A 26,160-nucleotide genomic window follows, 5' to 3' on the forward strand; every position below is an offset into this window, starting at 1 on the left:
ACCTCTGTCTGACTCAATCCTTTGAGGTAGACCAAAATGGGAAAAGAAGTGGTTAATCATCAGGGCAGCTGCTGTTTCTGCCTTGCAGTTTGGAGCTGGGAGACATTCCACCCACTTGGTAAGCAAGCATGTAACGGTCAACATGTACTTGTTTCCTCTAGACGAGCGAATCACAGGGCCTACAAAGTCGATTTGCAAATCTGACCATAGCAGTGTCATTCCCCTCTTTTGGAGATGCGCATGGTGTGTGAGGGATGATGGCTGAAATTGTGCACATACAAGACACCCCTTCAAGTATTGGTCGAGGTCCTGCCCCATGTGTGTTCAGTATGCAACCTCTCTTAAGGTTTCCAGTGTTGTGTGAAACCCCCTATGACCGGCGGTGGCCGCATCATGGGCGTGACTTAACATCAGGCTTCGGAATGAGGTGGGAACCACCCACTGATCGTGGCCAGCTTGGGATTTCCTTACCAACAAACCGTCTTGGATTCGGAACATTTTTGGACATTTCATCAACACTCTAAGGTCCTCTTTCCCAATGTAATCTGTGTCCGTCAGGGGAAAGTTCTCAGGGTCCTCAAGGTGTTGGTAAAACTTACCAATGATTGGATCCCCCTTCTGAGCTGTAATCAAATCAGCATCAGGGGTCTCCCTGCTCCATTGGGCAGTTGAAAGATCATTGTGAGCATTTGTCTGGGACCTAGTGATCGCAGTGACCTGGATTTCCCCCAACAGGGACTCTATTTCTATTAGATCCCCTTGGATGGCCCCGGTTTTGGCCAGCTGATCAGCTAAGTCATTTCCAGTTTTGTCTGGTCCCTCTACTTTGGAATGACCCTTGATCTTTTTCCAGTAGATGGTCATCCCATTCGATGTGACCAGATCATCAATATTTTGGATTAACTTCCCATGTTTCAGGGGTTTGTTATTAGCTCATAACATGCCTCTGGTTTTCCAGCTGACCAGGTGCTCCACGAACCCGTTCCGTACATAATCCGAATCTGTGATTATGACCAGTTCATGGAGTTGATGCTGGACAGCAGTGAGGATGGCCTGATGCACAGCCATCAATTCTGCCACCTGACTACTTCGGGGACCAATTTTGTATCCAGCGGAGGGTTCTGGAAACTCCTTCACCCATGCATTCCCTACGCCGGCCACCAGTTCTTTCTCCCCGTTGTCAACATGGTAAGAGCATCCATCCACATAGACAGTGGGCATTCCCTCACACTTGTCTTCTTCAAAAACTTTGTGTGGGTAATTAAGGTATGCCTCCATGTTGTCCTTGATTTTTAGACTTTCGTCCTCGAGACAGTTTTCTCTGGCACAATCATGCAAGTCAGCCAGACCTTGCGCGAGGGGACTCTTCTTGTTTTGGCCATATCTGACCTCCACAGGAAAGCCTTGCATTGACAGAATCTAGGAAGTAATTCGGGAATTACTCACATTTCCGGCCCGGATTCTGTCACTTTGGAGATATTGCAGAGGCTGGTGTGGAGTCTCCACTATGATGTGTTCCCCCTGGATAAACGGGCAGTAATTCTTCAATGCCCACACCGTTGCCAGGAGTGCCTTCTCACAATCGTTTAATTTTTCCTCCACAGAGGATAAAGTTTTGCTCGCATAGGAGATTACTTTATTGACCTTGTCATGCTTTTGGTATAATACTGCCGTCAAGCACGTATTAGAGAACCCCGTCTCCAGGAAGAATTCCTTGTTTCTGACATGGTAAGCTAGGCAAGGCGCTTGTGAGAGGCTTCTTTTGAGTTGTCTTACTGCCTCAGATTGTTCTGGACCCCATTCCCACTTGACCCCCCCTTCAAGAGATGAATCAGGGGTCTAGTGATCTCTGCGTAGCCTTCAATGAACTTTCTGCTGTAATTAGTCAGTCCAAGGAGGCTCCTTAGTTCCCGCAGAGTTGTGGGGTCTTTCAGTTTCTGGAGTGCTTCCACTTTCTTTTCTTGGGGACAGAGACCCTGAGGAGTAATCTCATGCCCCAAGAAATTAACACGGGTTCTACACCACTGTGCTTTCTAAAAGGAAAGTTTTGCTCCGGCAGCCCTCAACTGTGTCAGAACATAACGGATCTCCGCTATGTGTTCCTCCACAGATGAACTTTTGATGAGGACATCATCTACATAAGCCAGGTTACCCCTCGCACCCAGGTCGGGCATGGCCTTATGTAGGAAAAGGTTGAATTCATTGCCGGAGTTGAGGTATCCGAAGGGAGTCCGGGTCCATGTGTACTGCTGGCCCCCAAAGGTAAAAGCCAGTTTGTATTGGTCCTCCCTACTGACAGGCACGGTCCAGTATCCATTGGTCAGGTCTATTGCTGTGAATACCTGTGACCCCTGAATCTGGGCCAGCCCTTGGTCAATGTAGGGCGGAGGCCATCAGGAAGTATGGACCCATTTGTTGAGCTCCCTAAGGTCGGCGCAGAGTCTCCACTGGCCGTTTGGCTTCAATATTCCCAGCACCGGATTATTGAAAGTACTGTGGACTGGACGGATTATTCCCCGGGAGTCAAGGTTCTTAATTATTTCAGTAAAGGACTCCATGGATGCGAGAGGCAAGCGATATTGCTTCACAAACACTGGAGTCATTCCAGGGTCCGTGGGAATTGTTGTGGTGTGGATGTCGGTGCGACCACAGTCATATGAGTCTACCGCGAAGAGATCTTGGAAATCCAAGAAAACTTGTTTCAACTTTTGCTTCTGTTCCAGAGTCACTCAGGCATCAGCTAGGTTGACTCTGTCTTCCACCATCTGCCTGAAGCCTGGAAAGACTTCTGGTTTGGCTATCTCAGGGGCCTCCTCCAGCTGGGTGGAGAAGTCCCTGGTCAGAGTGCTGATTTGGACTGGAGGCTTCAGGTGGGAAAGGCAGCCCTCATGGACCTGGAAAATCACCTCATCCCTCCTGAAGTCACAAGTCACATCTTCCTTACCATAAGGGCAAGAAGTGTACACCAGGAAGTTCCCCCCATGCCGGGTGAAAATCCTGTCTGGTGTTGTATTGTCCTCACTGTTACTGTCAAAACAGTCCTTGGGGATTGGTCATAACAGTTCATTTCCTAAATCAATGGAGAAATGTCGGTCATCAATCGCCATTCCAATAATGGTGCCTGCGGCTAGAGTAATACTCTTTAAGTCGCTGTTATCCACCTCTATTGGAATGGTGTCATGTTCTATGTTGACTAATGGTGTTGGGTTTACCCCTAACCCTTGCTGTTGGAAAGAAGCATTTAGATGAATATAAGCATCAGGGTTTTTCAATTTTTGTCTTCTTAGCTTTCACTCCCAGGGAGAATTGTCGGGTCCTTTCTGGGATGGTGACTTCCTCTTTGATCTGAATTTCAACTGCATAAGGTAGTAATTGAGCTGACCTAAATGCTTTTTCTGGACCATCAAAACCCATGGGATTATGCGCTAATCGGGACCAAGCTTTGAAGTTTATTAAGTCCAAACTAATGGCAAATCGATTGAGAATGTCACTGCCTAAGTAAAAGGCGGCAGTGACGTCTCGCACGACCCAACAATTATGGACTATGCTCTTGTTGCCAATGGAGATTTTGAGCATACACCTGCTTGGCAGGAGATGTTTGGAATTAGGTGCTTCCAGGTCCATTTCCCATTTGTCTATCAGTTTGAATGTGGGAATGGCTGGATCTTTTGGGAGTTGGCGGAACATGGCTTCGCTGATGAAGCTCTTACCGTTGTTCACACACACTCGAGCGAGAACAGAGTCCTTCCCATCATTTAACTGAACAGGGATGAACAACTACTCTCCAATTTGCTGAATATCAGCCAGGCTCTGAGCTGATTTCACATCTTTCTGGACTATAGGAGTGGGAGTTTCTGATTGTGGATTAGTAAAGAATTTTAGGGTGTTTCCTTCCAGTGTGGAATACCACCTTAAACTGGAAGGAAGGTGGATTTTCAGAAGTAGAGAGGACCCCCCATCACCAGTCTGTTGTCCTACTGCTATTACTGTCACGTTTGGAGTTTGGTTGTTCTGGAAGTGAAATTATACTTGGTCAGATTTTTGTTCAACCATGTGGCAGGTGCTGTTTAAACTAACATGGTTGACACTCTGTTTTAATTTTATTGGTCGGCTAGTCTGGGTCCAGAGGACCTTGTTTACACAATCTATTCGGGGTGACAACCTTCTCAGGAGGTCATTCCCTAGTAAACAAGGGGTGCCCTCTGGAGTCACCACTATGACCGGGTGTTTCACCTTGTGTCGCCCAATTTTAATGTCCAAGTCTGCAGTCCCCTCAACAGGAATTTCCTTCCCGTCAAAGTTCTGCAGTTGTCCTGGAAGAGAGGTGAGAGGAATTCGGTAATTCTCCCCCCTTCCTGCATTTAGTTCCTCAAAGGCCCTTTTGGACAGAAGGGTAGCTTGGGATCCAGTGTCCACCAGTGCCAAAATTGTACCCTGCCCCTGTACTTGTACCGGGGCATAGTATCTTCCCTCCTTCTCCTCAAGGGGGCACAGATAATGCACATTTTTGGACAACTGGTGGGCTAACTTTCTGGTTTTGGACATTGCTAGCGAAGAGATTTGGGCAGAATTCTGTGGAGAGCCTTGGGAATCTGAAAGAAAAGTTGGCAACTGGAGATCATAGGCATTGTGGGTTCCCCTGGTTCTGGGCCGCCCCCCCCTTTTTGGAGGCAGTCACCAGGATGGGTTTGAACCAGGGGATTTTGGTATTGTCGGTTCTGGTATGAGATGATGGGCGGCGGTAGCTCAGTCTCCACATCTCCCCAGTCTGGATTGGAATCCCTTGGGACCCATTTTTCCTTGGGAGGAGTTCCCCCATCTCTGAAGGAGAAGTTCCTTTTCCCAGGATCTTCTGAGGATCCCCCTCCCTCAAATTGGAAGACCTGTACCTCCTCCACAAAGTGGGTCTGTTTGGGTCCTTTGTTTCTCCTACCTCCTCTCTGCTCCTTGGGTGGCAGACTTTCAGGGGCAGGAGATTTTGTTTCCGGTTCCTGGTTTTCCAGGGGCTGTTTACAAGTTGGGAAGGAAGCTTCCTCCAAGGCTTTACACCCCCCTTCCCCTTGTGCCTCCTCCCTGGGAACCGGTGGGTTATCGGGGTGCTGCCCCGGCATTGTTCTGGAGCACCAGGTCCAGAGTTTGGGGCATTCTGCGGTGGCATGCTCATCTGAGGGTTCTTTTGAGCCCTCAGTATGTGACCCGGATCCCGTGCCATATTTTGGACCTGGCGCTCAAGTTGTGAAACCCGCTCAGGCTGATACGGGGCTCTATTTTCTCCCCTGGGCTGATCCCGGGAAGGGTAGCTATCCCTTCTCTGGTAGTACCCCTGGTTAGGAAGATTTTGGTACCCCTCCACCCTTGGCCTCCCCTCTCCCGGATTAGGTTGTCTGGGCGCAGGGAATTGGGGAAAAAAGGATGGATGATTTTGGGGCTGGAAATTGGACGGATACCTGGGGAAAAAGTTCTGCCCAGGATTTGGAGAATTTCTGCCCTCCTGGGGGAAGTTAGGAGGGAAGTTCCCCGGGTCAGGTGCTGTGTTTTGGAAAGTGGGTGTGTGCGTTGGACATAACTAAACCTGCCCCTCTCACTTATCATTGGCCAATTCCTCCTCTCTCCCTTGATTGGGGGAACTGAGCTGTGAGTCAGAGTGATGAGGTAGATTTTATGGCCAGAGGGCCCTCCCCTGTCATCTTAACACACAAATCTATATTTGATCCAAATACATATTTCCCCAAATACACAGTTGTTTTTTTGACCTACACACATCACATATCACATGAGGTAGGCACTGTTCCGACTCTGGCGTTTCTAGGAGCTTGGTAAAGAAATTGCAACTTATTTTTGATTTTAGTGGGTTATGCAACATTGGTTTTTCATTAAAAATTATACACATATACACGGCCTGTCCATACATACTCCAGTAAATTCCCATGTCTCTAGCTTAAACACAGAGTCTGTAGTATCAATAAATAGTTGGGTTTTGCCCCAGAACATCACACAAATTGGAGTTTGGGCTTGAATTGTGGGCAAAGTTTTCATTTTAAGGATCACCAAATTTCACATTTCTGTCATCTGGTTACCAAGAGTTATCAGTGTTTCTGTAAAATATATATTTGCTTTCAATTCAAAGTACTGCAGTGTTTGAGTCCGCCCCCAGATCTTTGTTGACAGGAAACAGTCAAAATCACCATGTCCTATTCAAGGGAAAAGGTCTTTTGTGTGGGCTCCAGCAGGCTGAGGTCAACAGACCAGGGGGCCACTTTGCATTTGGTTAGCATGACCATGTGATATCCTGGGCTTTCTGAGGTGAGAAGGTTTCCCAGCCTTTTGGCCTGTTAATCAAATTAGATTGTCTCTGGGAACAGCAGGTGGTTAGATTTTCAATTAACTAACAAGCTTTGAAGTCCCAATTGTCACAGAAGGCTGATTAGCTTCTGAAGTAGCAGTTCTCCTGTCAGAGTTTAGACCGCTAGCGCTGCCTTGAGTCCAAAGCGGGTACTGCATGCATTTTTTTTTGGATCAGTCTTGAATCAATGCATTTCAAACACGAGATTTTACATGGAAGTATATTATCCAGGTTCAGCACATGGCACTGGTGTGGTTCTGCAGTAAAATAATTTTGTGCCCATAATTTAGCCATATTTGACCTGAAGAAAATGAATTCCCAATAGTTATGGGTTGCTTTTGGCAATCAGCATTGCCCCTTTTGCAATGGTTTCAGGCTACTGTGTGTAGCCCAATGGTGGTTTTAGGCAGTGCCCTTCTGTGCCCACAACATAGGCAAAAATGGGTGGCAGCCTATTCTTCAGGCATTTCCCTGTGCATTTTCTGGGAAGTTCTGGCCATCATGATGTTTTCAATGCCAGTAAGGCACAGTTTTTGTGGTAGGGCTCGGATGCATGGGTAAAAACATCCCACAGCACTCAGACAACCATACTGAATGTACCCTCGCACTGGAAGAAAGTTACATGGAAGGATGTTGTTTGCCAAGATGTCAGAATGCATCAGTTAATATCGCAGATGGATGTTAAATGAAATCTGGCAAGGACAAAGCAATTTCATGAAGAAAATATATGAACCTATGTTGAAATGATATGAAAATATTATGTAATGAAGTAACTGAAGCACCAGGAATAACATGAACCTGAAGCTAAAGTAATCATGGATCTAAAAGAAGATGAAGTAACTTACTGACCAAAACCTGTAAATACTTAGTAACGCAAAGTAGAAAGACAACGTATAGAAGCTTGCTATGGAGGAATATATAACATTGCATGGACGGCCATATCACGAAAATGGACAACAGTTCACGTGAATGTAACCAAGCTACCTCAGAAACAAGCCAAGGCTATAAGAATCGGGAGACGTGGAAAATAGCCTTGTAAGCAGACCCGATGATGAGTCAAGGTTGGCCCAGATCAAAGGGAGTACTTGGATAAGCTCTGAATTTGAGACATTCTTCTTAAATGAAGGAAGACCAAAACATCTGTGAGAGCCAAACTACTGGTCAATAAAAAGCATACAAAGTTAATATGAGATAGAGTGAGCAAGTCTCTAGAGGCCAAAAGGAGCAACAGCACCCTGAATAATTAAATCAAATGGACAAATTTGTGATCCACTCACACGTGACTCAGAAGTCGAACACAAAGACCATTCATTAGAGCCTTAAACTAAGATAGAGGTGTGCTCACACTCCCTTGAAAGTTCCAGGACAGTGAGCAGCAACATGGTCTAACTACAAACAAGAGACTTTGGCTTGTGGCCTGCCGATGAGAGATGATTGACTAATTGGGAAAATGGGGAGTAGCCTGATGGGATTCAAGCACCTAAGTTTTGTTTCACGTACGTGCTGCTGAGGAGCGAAAAGTCCATGGTTGGGATTGTATGCCAACCAATCAGTGGGGTTGGGGGACAACCTAATACACAATGTTGTAGGAACCAATCCACTGATGCTTTGCCCGCCATAATCAATACTGTATGCATTTAGAGGTAGTTCAAGGCATGCCCCACAGACAAGGGGTAGCCAATGAAGCACTAAAACTCATATATTTTATAAGTAGATATGTTCCATTAACCAATCCCTCCAATTGATAGGTTTTGTATTTTGCCACGTATTATGACATCATAGATGACGTACATTGAAGTATAAGACCTCTGAGCAATCAAGCGTGAGTGTACATGCATCAGCACCATTTTTATCCCTACTTTATTAAACTGAGAATATATATAATGACTGATAAATGATCCCTTTCCCTTTACAAAAATGAAGTAATAGATGAACAGGCCAGGAACATTGGACATTGACAACACAAGAGGGATTGGAGGGTACAAGAAATGGAAAAGGGAGATTAGCGGTTGATAGTGCAAACTATTTTCCTTTAAAAAAAAGTGACCTCAGGGAATTACACAGCAGAGTTCATTTAAGCATGTACGCCAACGTGAGTTCCCATTATCAAAAGAAATGTACATCATTAACCCTGACGCATGAACACAAAATATGTGATCCATTTCACCCTGTAGCATTACAAATCCATCCATTGGCTTACTATTAAAGTTCCAGTCTATCCCCCAGTTGCATTGTGAGCTTGTCCAAACCCACAGATAAGTATGTCAATGATGCAACAGTGATACATTTCCACTGTGACACAAAGGTTGGGTTTTCAAAGAACATGATTCCACATAATATAACAATATTGATTTTCTATGCAAACTTTGTTAACAAAAATACACTGTGTCCCACTCAAATGACCACTACAAATGAGTATTAGTTCCTGAAAGAAATGACATATTTTTGTGGTATTCATTCTCCTTGGATGTGTATGTGTGTATATTCATAGTTGTGTGAGTTGATAAAGTTATATATTATCCCAGTTTCTTATCCATTATCCATGCAACATACATCCACTGCTAGTGAATTAGTGGAAAATCCGACAAATATAAACAAATCTAAACTAGATAATTTCAAAATATTATCCAGCAGATTGACATTTTCCAATAGCAAATCACTGATTTCTAAGCAATTCAATTAGTTATTATGAAAATAATGTTGATTCATATTAAGAATACTTTTATTATTGTCACAAATGTCTTGGTATCTCATAAAGAAATTTGTATTTTTTTGTTAAATGTTCACATTTCTTTTTCAAATCAATTTATTCTTGTAACAAATATATGTATGGTCCCTCTTTTTTTCAAGACAAAATCTGTGGGTGAAAGGGGTTGATTCACAAGGCACCAGCGAAAGTAACATTTGTTGTAAAAGCATCCATTCTACAGTAGATCGAGGGCTGTGTTTTGGTATATCTGCTCATGCATAAATGTTGTTTGTGCATGCTCATTCACCGGAGCACCAGTGCAACTACACTTACACTGTATTGTATTTGAGCTGCTGCTAATGCATTTGCTGAAGCAAACAGCATTTGCACATGTGCAACTGTAATCTGATACCTATTCTGATAGCCATTCTGATGTCTAAGATGAGTGGATTCTTACAAGGGTCATCACATCATATCATGGAGTTTTCAGTCTTTTTGGCTTCCATATGGGATTTATTCTCCCATGCATATCTCCAGTGGTCCCCATGATCTTTCGTTTGATGTGTAGTGTTTTGTTTTTATTAGTGATATATGTGTGATCTGTGCAGCATGTTCATACTTTTTTTGTTCCTAATATTAAATTTTGAGTAATAAATCCCAAGATCCTAAAAGAATAACAAAGGCATGTCAATAGGATCTACGCAGTTTTTATAGTTTAACTTCTAATGTGTTCATTGCAGCAGTTTATGCACTTTTGAAGTTATACTAAGACATCTGTTGCCCCATCTGAAATGAGATTATAGAAACCGTCTAGGGCATGTTTTTCTTTTGTTCCTCAATTAATAAGAAATGTTTCTGCTTTCTACTAGCTGAACAGGTTAACAGCGTGAGAACCTCTTTCATTGGCACCACCATGTCAATCATGGATTTATACCAGAAAAACATTTTTGCCAAATACGAAGAGGACGCCGAACATGTACCACATTTTGATTTCCTTCAGCAGTTTTGTGGAGCCACCTGCAAAGATCACCTGAAGAAAGAGAAGTCTAGTGTAAGTGCAAGAAACCTAATGATGGTGATGAAACAATAAATGCCCTCACAATGTTCACAGACAAGGTTTCAGGTCTGGGTCGAGGTCCTATGTGACCATATGACCACAGACTCGGGACCCTGGATTTCCGTTATTTAATCATTTCTGCTCCAAGTCCACTTATTTGTACCTACACTACAAAATTGGTCCCAAACAAATTTGTTTTTAAAAAAAAACGTTTTTACCTGACCAGAAGAGAAGCACAGGGGGCTCCCCTTTGATGCAATAAAAGAAGTTTGCAGATGGGGGCATTGTAAGGGAGTGAAAAGTGGTCATCTATGATTCCCTGTGTCACCACCTTACTTATGTAAAGTATAAAAGGCTCAGAATTGACCCTTTTGTGCATTACAGTATTGTACAGTAGTGATCTAATCAGTTAAAAAGAAATGCATGACACAGGTGGTTTATCTGAAATACCACTGGAAACCACATTTGTCAGTGGTAAACTCCGAATTGGGAGAAATGCCACTGGCAAATGTGGCAACTTCCTCCATTCTTGATGAATGTTGAATGGTTTTAGGTGAACGGCTGTAGAGGAAGTTATAGGAATGTAAGTGTTGGTGCTATTGTGATGCTAATGTTAAGTAAGAAAGCCCCAGCTCGAGCTTGCCCCTGCTTGTCATCCTAGACAAATAGTCTTAATATGTTTTGTCTGGAAGGGTTTGTAATTTTTGTTCTTGTGTGCATTTTTCTGGATTCGACAATTGTTGAGGATTTTGAATGCATCAGTAAACATGGTAATAGGAAGGCAGGGGATTTATAGTTACCTTTCCATCGTTTTCAATCGCTCTCTTTATTAAGATCTATGTTGTAAACTGTTGTCATTTCTACAGTTGCAACAGAAAGTAATTACAATTAAAGCAATTTAATTCACAGCGTGAACTCACAGTTAGCAGATAGCATGTGTAGCTTCTATGCTTAAAAGTTATAACACCATCATTCCTTGCATAGATCTGAGCCTAAGTATCTCAAAAATAAGCATTTAAGTCATGCAGCGCAATGCAAGATTCATTAAGAGCCAGCACGACTGCTGGAACGCCTTGACATATTAGATCGCAATTCGTGTGAAGTGGAGTGGGAAGGCCGGGCTATAATTGCACAGTGTGTTTTAGAGTTTATGCACATAAAAAGGATAAACCGCGAGACAGGAATACAATATCTATTAACAACAACACTTCCTAAAAACTGGAAATGCCAAAGCAAGCTGAATTCTCTTGGAATGGTGATTTAGGCAGACGACCTTTAACTATGCCAGCAGTGACTTCGCGCCCTGATGGGGACATGAGGGCAATCATGGAGCTGCCAGCCCAAGGGGTATATACTGTTATCGGATAGGAGACAGATTGTCTGGAATGAGACCAGGACACTGCATTGAGGACATTGAATAAGATGGAATATTGAAACATTGCAACATATGTCTTTAGGAACAATAGTTATCTACCTAAAATTCTCCTGAAACTTCACACGTGGAAACACAACATCATGGGCTGTGGTGCTTTAATCTCTCAAGAGTTATGCATAGCTGGCAACTGACGCATGTCATGAGATTTCACGTCCTTGTTTTAGCTACCAGCACTTTATATACTAAGCCCACTTTAATGGTCAGTATTTATACACAAATGTAACAAATGTATATATGGGATTGCAAACCTAGCTGGCAAGCCATAGTGTGTAATACTAGGGATGAAAGGGCAACCAAATCAAAGATAGACAAAAGAAGAGATAAGAGAAACAGCGCAGGATATAAATGGGGTTTGGTGGGGATGTCACAGAACCAAGACTGAACCTAGAGCAGGGTCTTCAGTTCCCTCCTTAAGTGTGGAAGAGAGGCAGGAAATCTGGTGTGTATTGTTGCATTGCTGCAAAGTCCTGTGCTTAGGAGATGGAGTCCTGTGTTCTGGTTTTCTCTTTGCATTTCTTGGTTTCCAGCCTGGTGATTTGGTGTCCTCTGGAGAGTTTCATGGTCTGGTAACTGTGTGTATTGGTCAACATTTCTTTGTAGCTAACGTGGGATGTATTTAAAATGATGCTGGCCGAAAGGGGTAGTGATATGAATTTCTTCAGGGTGGGATAGATGTTGGCAGATTTCTTGAGACATGCGATGGCTTTCAGAGTGCCAGGATGAAGGCTGGGATGCCTCTGAGTAGGATGTTGCCTCCAAGTAGTAGATGACCAACAGTTATATCATAAGCGCAAGCCTTCAAATTCCAGCATGCTAAGAGCTCTTGACTATAAGGGCAGCACACAGTGAAGGTGACCATAATGCCATGGGGCCATTTGCCAGCTCTGCCCATGCAGTTAGTGCGTGCTAGATTGTAATAGAACCGCCGGATAAACATAAGCATCCCACCTTCTCACTTAGTGTGGTCCTTATTAAGGATAAGGCAAATACTATGGTTTAATATCACTCCTCTTTGAAGTCAGGGAAACAGATGTTAAATGGTGCTAGACAGTCCACTTAATGTAAGTCATCAATGTTGCAGACTGATCCCCCCAACTCACTATCCAAGTTGACGTTATTTTGACTAAGATTTTAACAAGGGCTGCATTTGCTTGGTTCTGATGAGTCAGAACAGATTAATTTGACCATGGGGAGTGGGGAAACGTGTCTCAGAAGACCATTTACTCCACACTCCGATAATTTTATTTTTGTTTCTATCTTCACCTATAGGTATTGTATATTCTTCATTCAAAATTTCCATGCAGAGTTGCTCAACAATTCTTTTGTCAGACTGATGCAGTTTGCATAAATCCAGATCTGAAATAAGTCACCCAAGGTGAAATATGTATGGCCTGTTTATGTAGGGTTTTGAAAAAAACACCCACCCTTCTCCAGCATTTCGCCTGGTCCTCCAGTGCTTTGTCAAGGCGATGAAATGAGCGATAGGCGCAGGTGCCTCAAATACATGTCATGAAGGATTACCATGAGCACTTGTAATGTCCCACGTTATTGCATTTTATCACCCTCTTCTACCAAACACAAAACAAGTGCTCAGTTTCTTATCCAAAATATATTCAGGGTTCTAAAAAGTATTCAGTTATTAGGTTAACAATATTTGAAAAAACCATTAAAGTGCATTGGGACACATTTTCAAAATTACACCATCAATTGCAATGTCCTCAGGAGGAGGGCATATTTGTTTTCACTTCACAAGGATCCATTGCTTTGAACGCTAGAGGAAAAGATATTTAGACAGCATCATTATAGCGCAACATTGAAAGCAAAATGTATTCTCTCAACTGTATCATGTGTCCTATATGTAAATGGGTGTTTTTCCTCGTATTCTCCCAACAGATAATGCCATTTTACTTTGGTGTTTAAGCCCTTTGGTTGTTTGGAAAACATATTTAAAATAATATCCCGAGATGTCCACCCCTTACAGGCCGTTAGCTACAAATCCCAAAATATCTGACTCATGAAAGTCAGAGTTGAGACTTTTTAAAATGTTATTTCCATAGACCATTTACATGGGCGACACCGCGCCTCACGGGAAGTGGAGAGCAAGGATTTTTGTGGCAGGACACTGGGTTGCAGAGATGCTGTCATAGCCCTGGAGAGGCACAGTCAGTGCAGATATTCATGAAGAGATGGCTCCGTGGACCTAGCTGGGAAAGTGGGCAGGGATGAGTGGATGAAGAGAAGGGATTTAATCTCCTGTCTCAAGAGCAATTGTATTTGACTGGGAAAGCCTTGCTTTCTTATCCCGTCTGGTGGTTATAAACTCATCATGAGCTGGGGTTTGCTTATAGAGAAGGACAGCATGGCCACTGAACCTTAATGCTCTTTGGATGCAGATAGTTATGTACAGCGTTAACTGTGCCAGGGACAGGCCCTATTTTTGAAAGTAAGGTAATTTTGAGTGTATTTCTAAAAGAGATTATTTTTCAATGAACCCCTTATAAAACTGATGCCTTTTACATCACTTTCAAGAATATGAATGGTGGGAAACCAGTAGGGCATCCTTGATGCCTTCTACGTCTTTGACCTATTGCTTCCAAAGTACTGTATAGTCATGAAGATCATAGATGAATGGCACTATAAAGGTCAGGAGCTGGATGAAAGGCAAATCTATCGAGATTATAAATCCTAATGCGGCATTTCCTACTATCTGGGATGCCCTTACAGTAATTGTCAATTGGGTCAAGGACCCAAATGATAATGTTAGACACATGCTTATATTGGAACATGGTCGCATGATTATGAACAGATAAATCAAGTAGACCTCAGATAACATGCAGAATTCTTTGATTCTGGAATGTCCCAGCGAGGAACGATCGTTTCTTCTCATAAATCCTGTTCATTTATCACTGGACAGTGTTTCGAATTCGCTTTGTGTAGATGCCACTGAGCCAATCAGATGGTCTAGAATGCAAACATTATCCACTGGTATAGTGCCACAGTCCAAGCCATAGAAGTGTCCCCTCCATGCCCTGCATACATCTTCACCTCACCACCACTTGACATCTTTCATTATGACCATCGTCAATGGCTTCCTTTTTAGTCACCACTAAAAGCACGGAAGGTCTGCATCTTCTTACACCGAGTACTGGCCCCCTCGTCTGCAACAACGATATGAGGCTGGCTTCACAGTGATTATAATCATTGATCATGTCCAGCAGGCTGGATTCTTTCCCGCTGGTAACATGATAATAGACCTTGACTCAGTCGCTCCATTACCCCAGGTCAGTGGACAGCCATTCCCACTTAAGTAAACATGTGTTCTGTATTTTAGTTGCTGTTCGGTGACTAACCAGCATAACAGCATTAGAAGGCACCTTGTTGTGATGCCTTAGATATCACCAGTACACGGCAGCTAGTATAGCAATCAGGTGATTGAGTCTGAGGCGCAATTGGCTGTTTCCATGGCTCAAGGAAAGCATACCTTTTGGACATAAGTCCAATTATCAGTTTCAAAAATGTGATGTGCTGTCACAAATTAGTGGGACATACGAGATAAAATGGTTATAGGTAGCACCGAATACAGACCATTTGCCTGTACATTTTCTGCATTATGGAAGGAATTAGAAAATATTGTATTATTCATGGTGAGAAACATATAGGGGTGCAATATGTGCATTTCCTTCAGTAAATATTCTGTGAAATTGGAGGAACAAGGAGCCAAGATAAAAATAGAGCGGCCAGTTAGTGATGGGACAATTCAGGCGCAGTGGCGGTTGTTAACGGAGAGGAGAAAGAACTGTTGGAAAATGGCCATATCATTCGAACAGTAACCGCAGTTGTCAAAATTAAGGACGTAGGAATAAACCTTACCAAGATGGATAGTGCTGAGGGACGAAAGGATTTAAATAAGCAATAATATTTAAGGTTCATAAAGGATATTGACTGCATTCTGTCATGGACTTTTATCCCAATGTAACAGGTTACTGCTTGAAAATGCGTTTTGATCCTATCCAAATATCTCTATGCAATGAAGAATATAAATTGTTCATGATAAAAAGACGATATTGGCTTCTGGGCTCCATCTGTTCATTGAACTTCTTGTTCGCCAGAGGTAAAACATACTGCTGTGTCTGAACATTTAAATTGAACACTGAAAATTGCGTATCTGAGTGGGGGGGGGGTTGAATTGGTGCCCATAAGAGGTTTCAAAGAAGGGGAACGACAAAGTCAAAACCAATATGCAATGTGCACTCTCTACGTCAATAAGCATCGGAACCTCGTAGACATACAACCCAAAGGTCATATAGAGCTGCAAAGGTGCTCCTTAGACAGATCTAAAAATGGCGGGTATTTACATAGTGTGTACTGCCACAGTCATAAAGTCTCCAAGTGAAACATGTAACAGGCAGTACTGTTTCAAGCTTCAGATGCGTGGAAATTACAATGTCTAGTCGATTGTGTACCCACTTTTGTGCTATCCCTCTCCAGCCTTCTTTCTCATGCACTCAGACCCACTTCTCCCCTTGGAACTTACCTCTCACCTTACTTTATGAGCCCAGCTCTACCATCCAAATGCCAGATTTAGAACGTGTTTCTTTAACTGAGTAGTCTATCTGTCACCACCAATCATGCATGCTGTCCTGAGCAATCAGCCTTCTGCCCGACGGTCTCCATGACGCAGAGCTCACCCGCCTCTCCGGATGTATGAACTTCTCCCGCCAAAATCCTCTGCCCTTCCTCCCGCAGGCACTGCCTGCTACCATGCCACTCTTAGACATGTCAATAGCTGCCTTCTCCTGGCGCACACAGATTTACTGCACTAAAGTGTACATTGCACTGAGAAGACCGGCGGCGTGAGTGCTTATGTGTACTTATCATTTCTTTTCTGACTGCGCCAGAGGATGGTGGAAGCGTAAACATAGGTTTTCTTCTTTGCTCCAGCCCTACCTGCCAAAAACGGCAAAATCCACAGGTGTGATGAAACGTGTGTTGCATGCATATTTTCACACACGTTTTTGCCAACTCATGGGATTGGACAATGACCCCCTAAGTGTTTTGGTGAACATTGACCTCTGCCCGCCGCGCTAGCAGTCTGTGTCTCCCCTGGCACTCCACTTTTAACCACCCCCTATACCAATCATGTCAAAGTCAATAAAGAGTGTTATTTCTGCCTCTTAGCACCTGGGCAACAGCCACAAAATCTCCCACTTTAGTGAACTAGCCCTTAGCCAGCTCCAGTACTCTCGCATCCTCATAACTCTAACCAGTACTTCTTGCCATCCCTTGAAAATGCGCTCATATGCTCACCATCACCCAATCCGGCCTTCCCAGCTTGACTTCCACAATGCCTACCGCATAGCATACTGGCTCACGCCATGCCACAGTTCTCTCTATGCGGTCCCCTTTATAGTGCGGAAGTCCTACCATGTGCCTGACCCCGTTTAGTGCACTCTTCCAGAACAAGGCCAACACTGCCTCACCACTCATCAGCCCCCCTGTGCCTCTTGAAAATTAATTTCATATTTCCTGAATGCACCTCTATAATGCATCCCCCACCCAACCTATAATCTGCTTCCTCACTGAACATCGGAACACCTGCAATCTAGCACTTCATCTCCACGATATTTCTGTCACTCGCTGCCTCTCCCCCGTTCTTCGTACTGAATGTCACATGCATAGTGCATCTGGATCGCACTCTGGCCTTAACTATGGGAATGTTCACTTTCACTGTTCCCAATATTTATTTATTTCGAGGGTTATATGTGGTAATGTGCGATACACTTCCTACTGCTTTGGAGGGTTGTAGGCCGCAGAAGTGAACTGCAGTTTCCCACATGCAGTGTAACATTTTCTTTCTTTTATCTCCTTCCCAGCAATGCCTATATGGGGGGCATCCCCGAATACCCCATGATTTTCCCTGCCCCTATCCCCTTTCCTTTACCATAGCATGTGTCAGGCATATGTTCCCTGAAATGCCATGCATTACCATCACGAGGGTATACTGTCCCCTTACCCTTCAGGAACACTGCTCACCACACTGATAGTTGACAGTGTGATGCCGAGTCTGACTAGTCGCTCCACATGAAAGTGCATGGCATGTATTCGGTAGTATGGGGGCGTGGTTGGGATGGCCAGATGCATGTCCATCAGTTCCATTATTCCCCATTTTGTGGATTACATGGTTGGATCAGATTTACATGACTGTGATCATCTTATGATGTTGCGCCCAACGCCCACCTCCCAACACTTTGCTGCATCCATTCTTAGGTTTCTATGTAGCGTTTCTGGATAACCTCAACAAGAGCATTTCTTTTGGAGATTCTCCACAAAATTCCTAAAGTCGCATGGCAGAAGCAAGATGTGCAACCCTACCTAGGGCCTCATTATGAGTTAGGCGGTAATGGAAAATACCATGTCTTCCCACTCTGACTAATTATGGGGGTGAAACCTGAAACAGTCTGCTTCTTGTTGGAAGTATTACCACCAAAATACTGGCAGTAAATGCGGCGTGGAGAATAACCACATGGGTATTATCACTATGCCCCAATAAAGTCTTATTGGGGCTTCAAAATGGTGAGCAACTAGAGCTCTAAATGGGGGAGTAAGCTACTGTTACTGCGTTTTCAGATCCTAGGTCACAACAGAGAGGGGTAACTGAATCGGCCACACGTGCATAAAAGGGTGGTTTTGCAGTATTTACAAATTTAGGTTGTGATAAGATGCAACGTTGAATCTATTCAACCAATTTAATATCGGATAAATACCTGCTTCCACTTTGCTTACTGTATCCTGAATTAGGATGCATCTTTTAGCCCCAATAAACAGAAGACAGGGCCTCATTACGAGTATGGAGGTAGCCATGGAGCTATTAACTCCATAGCTGCCTCCAAACCGGGCTCCTTTACCGGGTTCCTGCAATGAGGAATAACCGGGTTACTCCGACATAGGAGGACCCTGTAAGTCCTCCTTGCAGGAACCATTCCCCATTCCCATTTGATCCCCCATAGGATCAATGGGAATGGGGATGGAGGTAACAATGGGCACATTATAAGTGTCCCATTGTTACCTCCCCCTTTCCCTCGCGGGACCCGGAAAAGACGTCTGGTTTTACCAGACGTCTGATCTGGGCCCCGTGAAGGGGACCTCATAATACGCGCTCCTGGAATGAAGGGGGCCGGTCATGTACCGGCCCCCTTCATTCCGGGAGCGCAAGGGTCGTAATGAGGCCCATTGTGTGAAGGTGAAAAAGAAAAAGAAAAAAAGAGGCAAACTGAAGTGTAGAGAGCCATTCCTAGTGCTATCCAACGGGCCAACGAGGATTAGAGGGAGGCAAGAACACATGTCCTCCGGGGACAGCCAGGTGCTGTGATACCCAGTGCTGGAGATAGGCAGGAAGGGAACTGGCAGGCGGTGTTTCATTCCCAATAACGCCGCCGCATCCAAAAGGATAGCAAATGTGCCGGAAAGGTGAGGCAGCCTATATCAAAACGTGCCTCTTGCTGTCGGAATAGCAAGAAATAATAGTGCTACAAAGTGTTCAACAGTGTGCACATGCTGCAATTAGAAGCAGAAACTGCGTCCCGCTGTAAGTGGGAAGTTTCCGGGCCTCTCAAACGCCATTCAGATCCGCCCACAGTTAAAGCGCGCTCCTTCCGCATGGCAAGTGGCACCCTGCAGTGTCGCGTTTTCATACAATAACTACATTGAGCCCATTTGCCTTCACATGTATTCACACTTCGGAAAGCAACAGAGGTTGCTTGTTTCAGCAGCAACGATTGTATAGTTTTAGCGGCAGCGGTATTGTCATGCCGTTGGCATATTATCCTTATTACTATACTATACTTGCTGAGATTCATAGAATGTGTCCAGCAGCGTTTGCATTTCCATTGATCGGTGCCAGGAAATGAATGCCCTCCTCGAGGCTTGAGGCAATGTTAAGGATAGTTTCTTATCAATGTGATTAGGGATGGTTTCAGAGTGCTCTGTTTGCGTCCAAAGTAGCTTCTGGGTGCTGTGAAAGACACTGGGCAACATAAATGGCTAAGCTGTGTAGATACATGCCTTGTTATTCTGTGTTATGATCTGATGCTCAGTAGTGCAAACGGCAAGGAGAGGGGAGTGCCAGAGAGTTGGTAGAAGGACAAATAAGGCCCTTTCACCTGTCCCTTATTCAACGTAGGAGACAACCATGATCACTAAGCAGGGAGAGCCTCTGCTCTGCTGAGTGAGAGTGGCATGCTATTACTAGTCAACACGAAAGGATGTCTTTGAGAAATAGAGAGAATAGGCAGAAGATGCCCCATCAAAAGAAAAACAAACAAAAAGAGTTGAACTAAGTGCAAACGAACTGAAAGGTGTTGGAGAAACAACACGGAACCTTTTAGCAGAAAGCAGTGAACTGAGGTTTATAGTTTCTACAAACTTCCGATTAGGTGAAAAAACATTTGCACACATACAATGTTCCCATAGTTGAGTCGAAATGTGATTCTTGCAGTAATCACTACCTTCCAATTGTGGGCAAGTGGAAAGCTGCAAGAGAAAGGAAGCTGATCAGAACACTGAACAACAGATTGACGAAGAGCTCAATGCTGAATCGACAGCACAAGGAAGTAAACGGGCCACGGTTTCATATTAGAATTTGTGAAGCTCTGCCCTCAGCCTTCATCCATCCAAAGCCGAAACAGTGAGGTCCTTCGATTGGATAATAATAACAACTATTAGCACATTGGCAACATTGGGCAGCCAATCAGCAGCTGAGGAATGGAGCCTTGATTAACTGGCAAAGCACTCGTTCCATGCTGCTGGCTGCTGCACTGGCCGGCCTTGTGCCCGGTCCCCCGCTCTCTCTCCCCGCTCCATCCGACCACCCTCTGACTCTCCCTCCTGAAGACTCACTGTGCCGGCCACTGCTTCTCGTTCATGTCACCCCCCGCAATACCCGTTATGAAATGGAAGAGGGGGTGAGCTCAGACCCTCATTTTCCAGCTTCAGAGGGGGAAGCTATTTTTCCCACGGGCCACACGCTTGTCTTGGGCTATGTTTTACTTTTGCTTTCAACTTTCTCTTTAGTTTAAAGGTGAATTAACACCTTGGGGGATTGCCCCAGTGAGTGAAGGCAAGCGTCCCCAGCCAGCACGATCCTCCCCGCAATGAGAGACAATGACGGACTCTCCCAAGTCGGGAATAAAGCCAAGACAGAGTGCGGGTGAGCTTAAATGGGAGTTTATCAATCAGAATAGGGCATGCAAAGAACTCTGCAAACTCCGAGAGCGCTCTGTCTGACAATAGCAAAGACAGGCGTATATATTTACAAAAAACGTCATCAGTGCCTACATACTATAAGGGGCACAAGTTCAATGGGATTGGGTGGCGATGACTGACTATAGGTGCTGCTGCGATGTGGTTGGCCTTGGCTGGAGGACGTCACTGGTCAGCCTCGTGGTTTGGGCTGGGCCTGGCAGGTCAGCTGAGTTCATCCGTGCGGTGTTGTTGTGCCATTGTGGCCAATGTCAGAGATGAATGTCTTTTCCTGACTTATTTGCCCTATGCCATGCACACCACAGTCATTCAGTCATTGCAATGTTATCTTCTTTAGTAAATCTATCAATAGGTTATTCTACAGGTTAATGCAACACAGGAGGAATGCACCTTGTGAGGGGTTTGATGGTGATTTATCCGTGCATGGTTACCAGTGTCCTGTTTGACCGGTACCATAGGTCGTGGGGCTAAGTCTCCGGGCATGGGACGGGCGGTACATGTCTTTCTGTCTCGTTAGAAGTTATTATGAATGGGCTGTTGTGTGTTGCCACAGTATTGGGTGTCTTCGTTGCACCGGGTCATAAGTCTGAGGTGTTCCGGGGGGTTGTGGGGTTTACGAGGGGGCGCCTTGGATTTGTGTAATCAAGTAGCGGTTTACTGCTGGGCTGTAAATAATGCAGGTGGCAGGCTGTGGCCTTGGGTGCTGTAGCGGGGACTACAAATCTTCGAAGCGGCTCCAGCCCAGTTGGGGGAGGTGGAGCAGCGTGGCGCAGGCTTTAGCTCTCTTATTTGGCAGACTTTGCAGGGTGGGGGGGGGAAATGGCCTTGCACATATTCACAAAGGTATTTTTCTCGTGTGTTGCCGACTTTTGGTGAGAACATCATAAACATTTGAACATTCTTATAATACTCATTTGGATCACTTGAAAACATACATTTCAACTCACTACATGTCTCTCGAATATAGCCAGTCTGAGCACCTTACTAGTACATTATGTTTTAACAACTACAGCATTTAGTAATATGCATATATATTTGCATTACGTGAGGTAGTAGTGTGGGTGGTGGAGCATAGAGAACGAGACCCGCCATTGTACGCGGCGGTAATGGCATATAAGGGCTGTAGACATGTACACATGACTGGCGCATTTGCCCGCGTCTCTTCACACGAGCCTTATGTATAGTTACATTCGTCCTCCCCTGCACTCTAGCAGCATTAGTTCAGTTATGGCGCGGGACCGCGGGGTGTACGGTTTTCAATGATACATATAGAGAATAATCCCCCGGAATGCTTTTTATCATTTGCACACCCCTGCAGGGGTGTGGGTCCTTCATTGCTGGTGTCATGTAAACATGCGTTTCTTACAATAATTACACAATTTTACAGGTTTCTTTAGTAGAAGTAGTTTTATGGAAAGGATACACGTATTACAAGTGGTTTTTGTCATTCGTATTTGGGTATTTTTCTGCTTTCATCGGATAACCATTCTACAGTTCTTCCCATCACCCAGGCCTCGCTGACCGGGTCATGCTGGGAGCAATGATACACTGTGGACGATGAAATGTTACAGTGTTAGTATCTTATGCTAGCTCATGTCCGTCTTTTTCGTGGGAACGGGCTCACAGCGGATCTGCCAGAGTGTTGCGGCGACAGGGATAATTGAAACTCTCCGAGGGTGGGGGCCGTGCTACAGTGCGCTGAGCTCACACCATCTTTGATAGACAAAATGGTTTCTGGGCCTAGCTAAATTCAATACGTGTGGGCAATGTCTTCAGCAGGTGAACCCTCCACCACCTGGGCCCGGGTGGTCTGAGGGGACGCCCAATGAGCCATGGCCCTCACCTGGGGAGGGGATATAGGCAAGGGGGGGGGGGTCTTTTGGACCACTCCTCCCCTACATTTCCCCCCTTTCGTTACTTAAGTAACAAATTCTTTAACTCATTCAATCTCCTACACTCTTCTTCATCCATAATTGCCTCATCCCATGCTGGTGTGCCTTTTATCGGCATCCAGGCTCTGCACACCCCCCTTAAGCTCTCACCCCTCCTAGCATATTCATCTGGGGTACAGGTTAGGTATATACATCCGCTCTCTCCTTCCAAGTCTACCCACACCTCCTGATACCATTCTAGTATACGGGGCTCTCTGATGGTGGTGTGCCATAATTTGTCTATGATATCCTTGTCATGATACCTAGGCACTAGTTGATACCTTGGTGTATCATCAGTTCCGGTTTGTACCTGCACTTCCTGCATAGTTTGCATTGTCCCACGGGTGTTGCCCATTGTCACCATCATCATTGCACCATTAGGTACTGCGTTAGCACAACATCGAAGACCCGCCTGGCACATGCAAAAAATTAAAAGGAGGAACACCACAGCGGGCATTCAAAATTTCACAGTCGTTCCAAGCCATGAGGGGACCCAGGAGAAGATGTTATCGAACCACGTACTGTCTTCTGCTCCACCTTCCATTTTCATTTTTTCTCCTAGGTTGTGTACTGCTTCGATCACATGGGACAGGGAGCCGTTTTCTGCGTCTTCGGAAGGTACGAAAGTGCAGCAGGCACTTCCAATTTTTCGGCAAACACCTCCATCCATCGCCGTCAACAGGTCCAAGACATACCTGTTTTGCATTGTCATCAGCCGTAAAGCCCTTAGTTCCACTTTTATTACGTTGAACCCTTCTTCAGTGTCATTTGCCAGCTGAATCAATTCCCAGCGTGTTATCTGGAGCCATTTTGCGTTTGCCTTTGCTTGGACACTTGAGATGAGGGAGGCAAAGAATGTTTCTGCTGAGCTGAATAATCGATATCTGTCTGGGATCTGAGCCAACAGTTCTGATGATGCCTTTGATATGTAGTTTGATGCCCGTCTGTTACGGGTCAGCACCTCTCCCTTGCTCCCGGAAGACAGGACATACATTTGTGACTCCGCAGTCGGCTGGGCTGCACTCTGTTGTATGCGTTCCTGTGTCTTTTTGCTCCCATCGATGTGGCTTTCTGGTATTATAATTTAACAAAGGTAGCGGGCGCCCCTCTCTCGCAAGAACAGACATGATAACCTGTTCAGTGGTTATTAACCACTTGAGAGTTCGCAGCCACTGCTTTTACTCACTGTGCCTTTCACAGATGGGAAATATCCATTTGCATATCAGTCTTTGTCCTGCCCAGGGGCAGTCCAGCACCGAAATACAATGGCAATTCCAATCTGAACGAGAGTACCACCAGCAACCCCATACACGTGTTTCACCCTTGTTGGGGATCATCAGTGAGGTGAAGCTGATGCCTCTCTAAGCACAGTGAGAGGGAGACCACGTCTGGTTGCCCCCAGGAGACCTAGGGTTACCAATCCCAGGTTCCTTAACAAATAGTTTAACAAAGGTAGCGGGCGCCCCTCTCTCGCAAGAACAGACATGATAACCTGTTCAGTGGTTATTAACCACTTGAGAGTTCGCAGCCACTGCTTTTACTCACTGTGCCTTTCACAGATGGGAAATATCCATTTGCATATCAGTCTTTGTCCTGCCCAGGGGCAGTCCAGCACCGAAATACAATGGCAATTCCAATCTGAACGAGAGTACCACCAGCAACCCCATACACGTGTTTCACCCTTGTTGGGGATCATCAGTGAGGTGAAGCTGATGCCTCTCTAAGCACAGTGAGAGGGAGACCACGTCTGGTTGCCCCCAGGAGACCTAGGGTTACCAATCCCAGGTTCCTTAACAAATAGTTTAACAAAGGTAGCGGGCGCCCCTCTCTCGCAAGAACAGACATGATAACCTGTTCAGTGGTTATTAACCACTTGAGAGTTCGCAGCCACTGCTTTTACTCACTGTGCCTTTCACAGATGGGAAATATCCATTTGCATATCAGTCTTTGTCCTGCCCAGGGGCAGTCCAGCACCGAAATACAATGGCAATTCCAATCTGAACGAGAGTACCACCAGCAACCCCATACACGTGTTTCACCCTTGTTGGGGATCATCAGTGAGGTGAAGCTGATGCCTCTCTAAGCACAGTGAGAGGGAGACCACGTCTGGTTGCCCCCAGGAGACCTAGGGTTACCAATCCCAGGTTCCTTAACAAATAGTTTAACAAAGGTAGCGGGCGCCCCTCTCTCGCAAGAACAGACATGATAACCTGTTCAGTGGTTATTAACCACTTGAGAGTTCGCAGCCACTGCTTTTACTCACTGTGCCTTTCACAGATGGGAAATATCCATTTGCATATCAGTCTTTGTCCTGCCCAGGGGCAGTCCAGCACCGAAATACAATGGCAATTCCAATCTGAACGAGAGTACCACCAGCAACCCCATACACGTGTTTCACCCTTGTTGGGGATCATCAGTGAGGTGAAGCTGATGCCTCTCTAAGCACAGTGAGAGGGAGACCACGTCTGGTTGCCCCCAGGAGACCTAGGGTTACCAATCCCAGGTTCCTTAACAAATAGTTTAACAAAGGTAGCGGGCGCCCCTCTCTCGCAAGAACAGACATGATAACCTGTTCAGTGGTTATTAACCACTTGAGAGTTCGCAGCCACTGCTTTTACTCACTGTGCCTTTCACAGATGGGAAATATCCATTTGCATATCAGTCTTTGTCCTGCCCAGGGGCAGTCCAGCACCGAAATACAATGGCAATTCCAATCTGAACGAGAGTACCACCAGCAACCCCATACACGTGTTTCACCCTTGTTGGGGATCATCAGTGAGGTGAAGCTGATGCCTCTCTAAGCACAGTGAGAGGGAGACCACGTCTGGTTGCCCCCAGGAGACCTAGGGTTACCAATCCCAGGTTCCTTAACAAATAGTTTAACAAAGGTAGCGGGCGCCCCTCTCTCGCAAGAACAGACATGATAACCTGTTCAGTGGTTATTAACCACTTGAGAGTTCGCAGCCACTGCTTTTACTCACTGTGCCTTTCACAGATGGGAAATATCCATTTGCATATCAGTCTTTGTCCTGCCCAGGGGCAGTCCAGCACCGAAATACAATGGCAATTCCAATCTGAACGAGAGTACCACCAGCAACCCCATACACGTGTTTCACCCTTGTTGGGGATCATCAGTGAGGTGAAGCTGATGCCTCTCTAAGCACAGTGAGAGGGAGACCACGTCTGGTTGCCCCCAGGAGACCTAGGGTTACCAATCCCAGGTTCCTTAACAAATAGTTTAACAAAGGTAGCGGGCGCCCCTCTCTCGCAAGAACAGACATGATAACCTGTTCAGTGGTTATTAACCACTTGAGAGTTCGCAGCCACTGCTTTTACTCACTGTGCCTTTCACAGATGGGAAATATCCATTTGCATATCAGTCTTTGTCCTGCCCAGGGGCAGTCCAGCACCGAAATACAATGGCAATTCCAATCTGAACGAGAGTAC

At 45.1% G+C, this 26,160-nt stretch overlaps 1 protein-coding gene across 4 annotated transcripts in view; it reads left to right on the forward strand.

Moving 5' to 3' along the window:
- NCKAP5 (NCK associated protein 5) overlaps positions 1-26,160 on the forward strand; it is a 1,061,124-nt gene that overhangs the window by 936,295 nt on the left and 98,669 nt on the right. For 3 of the 4 annotated variants that reach the window (XM_069616575.1, XM_069616574.1, XM_069616576.1), the window contains one exon: positions 9,902-10,083. In XM_069616575.1, the coding sequence (XP_069472676.1) occupies positions 9,902-10,083 (182 nt within the window). Of the gene's footprint in view, positions 1-9,901; positions 10,084-26,160 lie in introns of those variants that run through there. The other variant, XM_069616577.1, reaches the window with a different exon arrangement.

This window comes from Ambystoma mexicanum, chromosome 9 (assembly GCF_040938575.1).
Source record: "Ambystoma mexicanum isolate Mex_15411 chromosome 9, UKY_AmexF1_1, whole genome shotgun sequence".
Taxonomy (NCBI): domain Eukaryota; kingdom Metazoa; phylum Chordata; class Amphibia; order Caudata; family Ambystomatidae; genus Ambystoma; species Ambystoma mexicanum.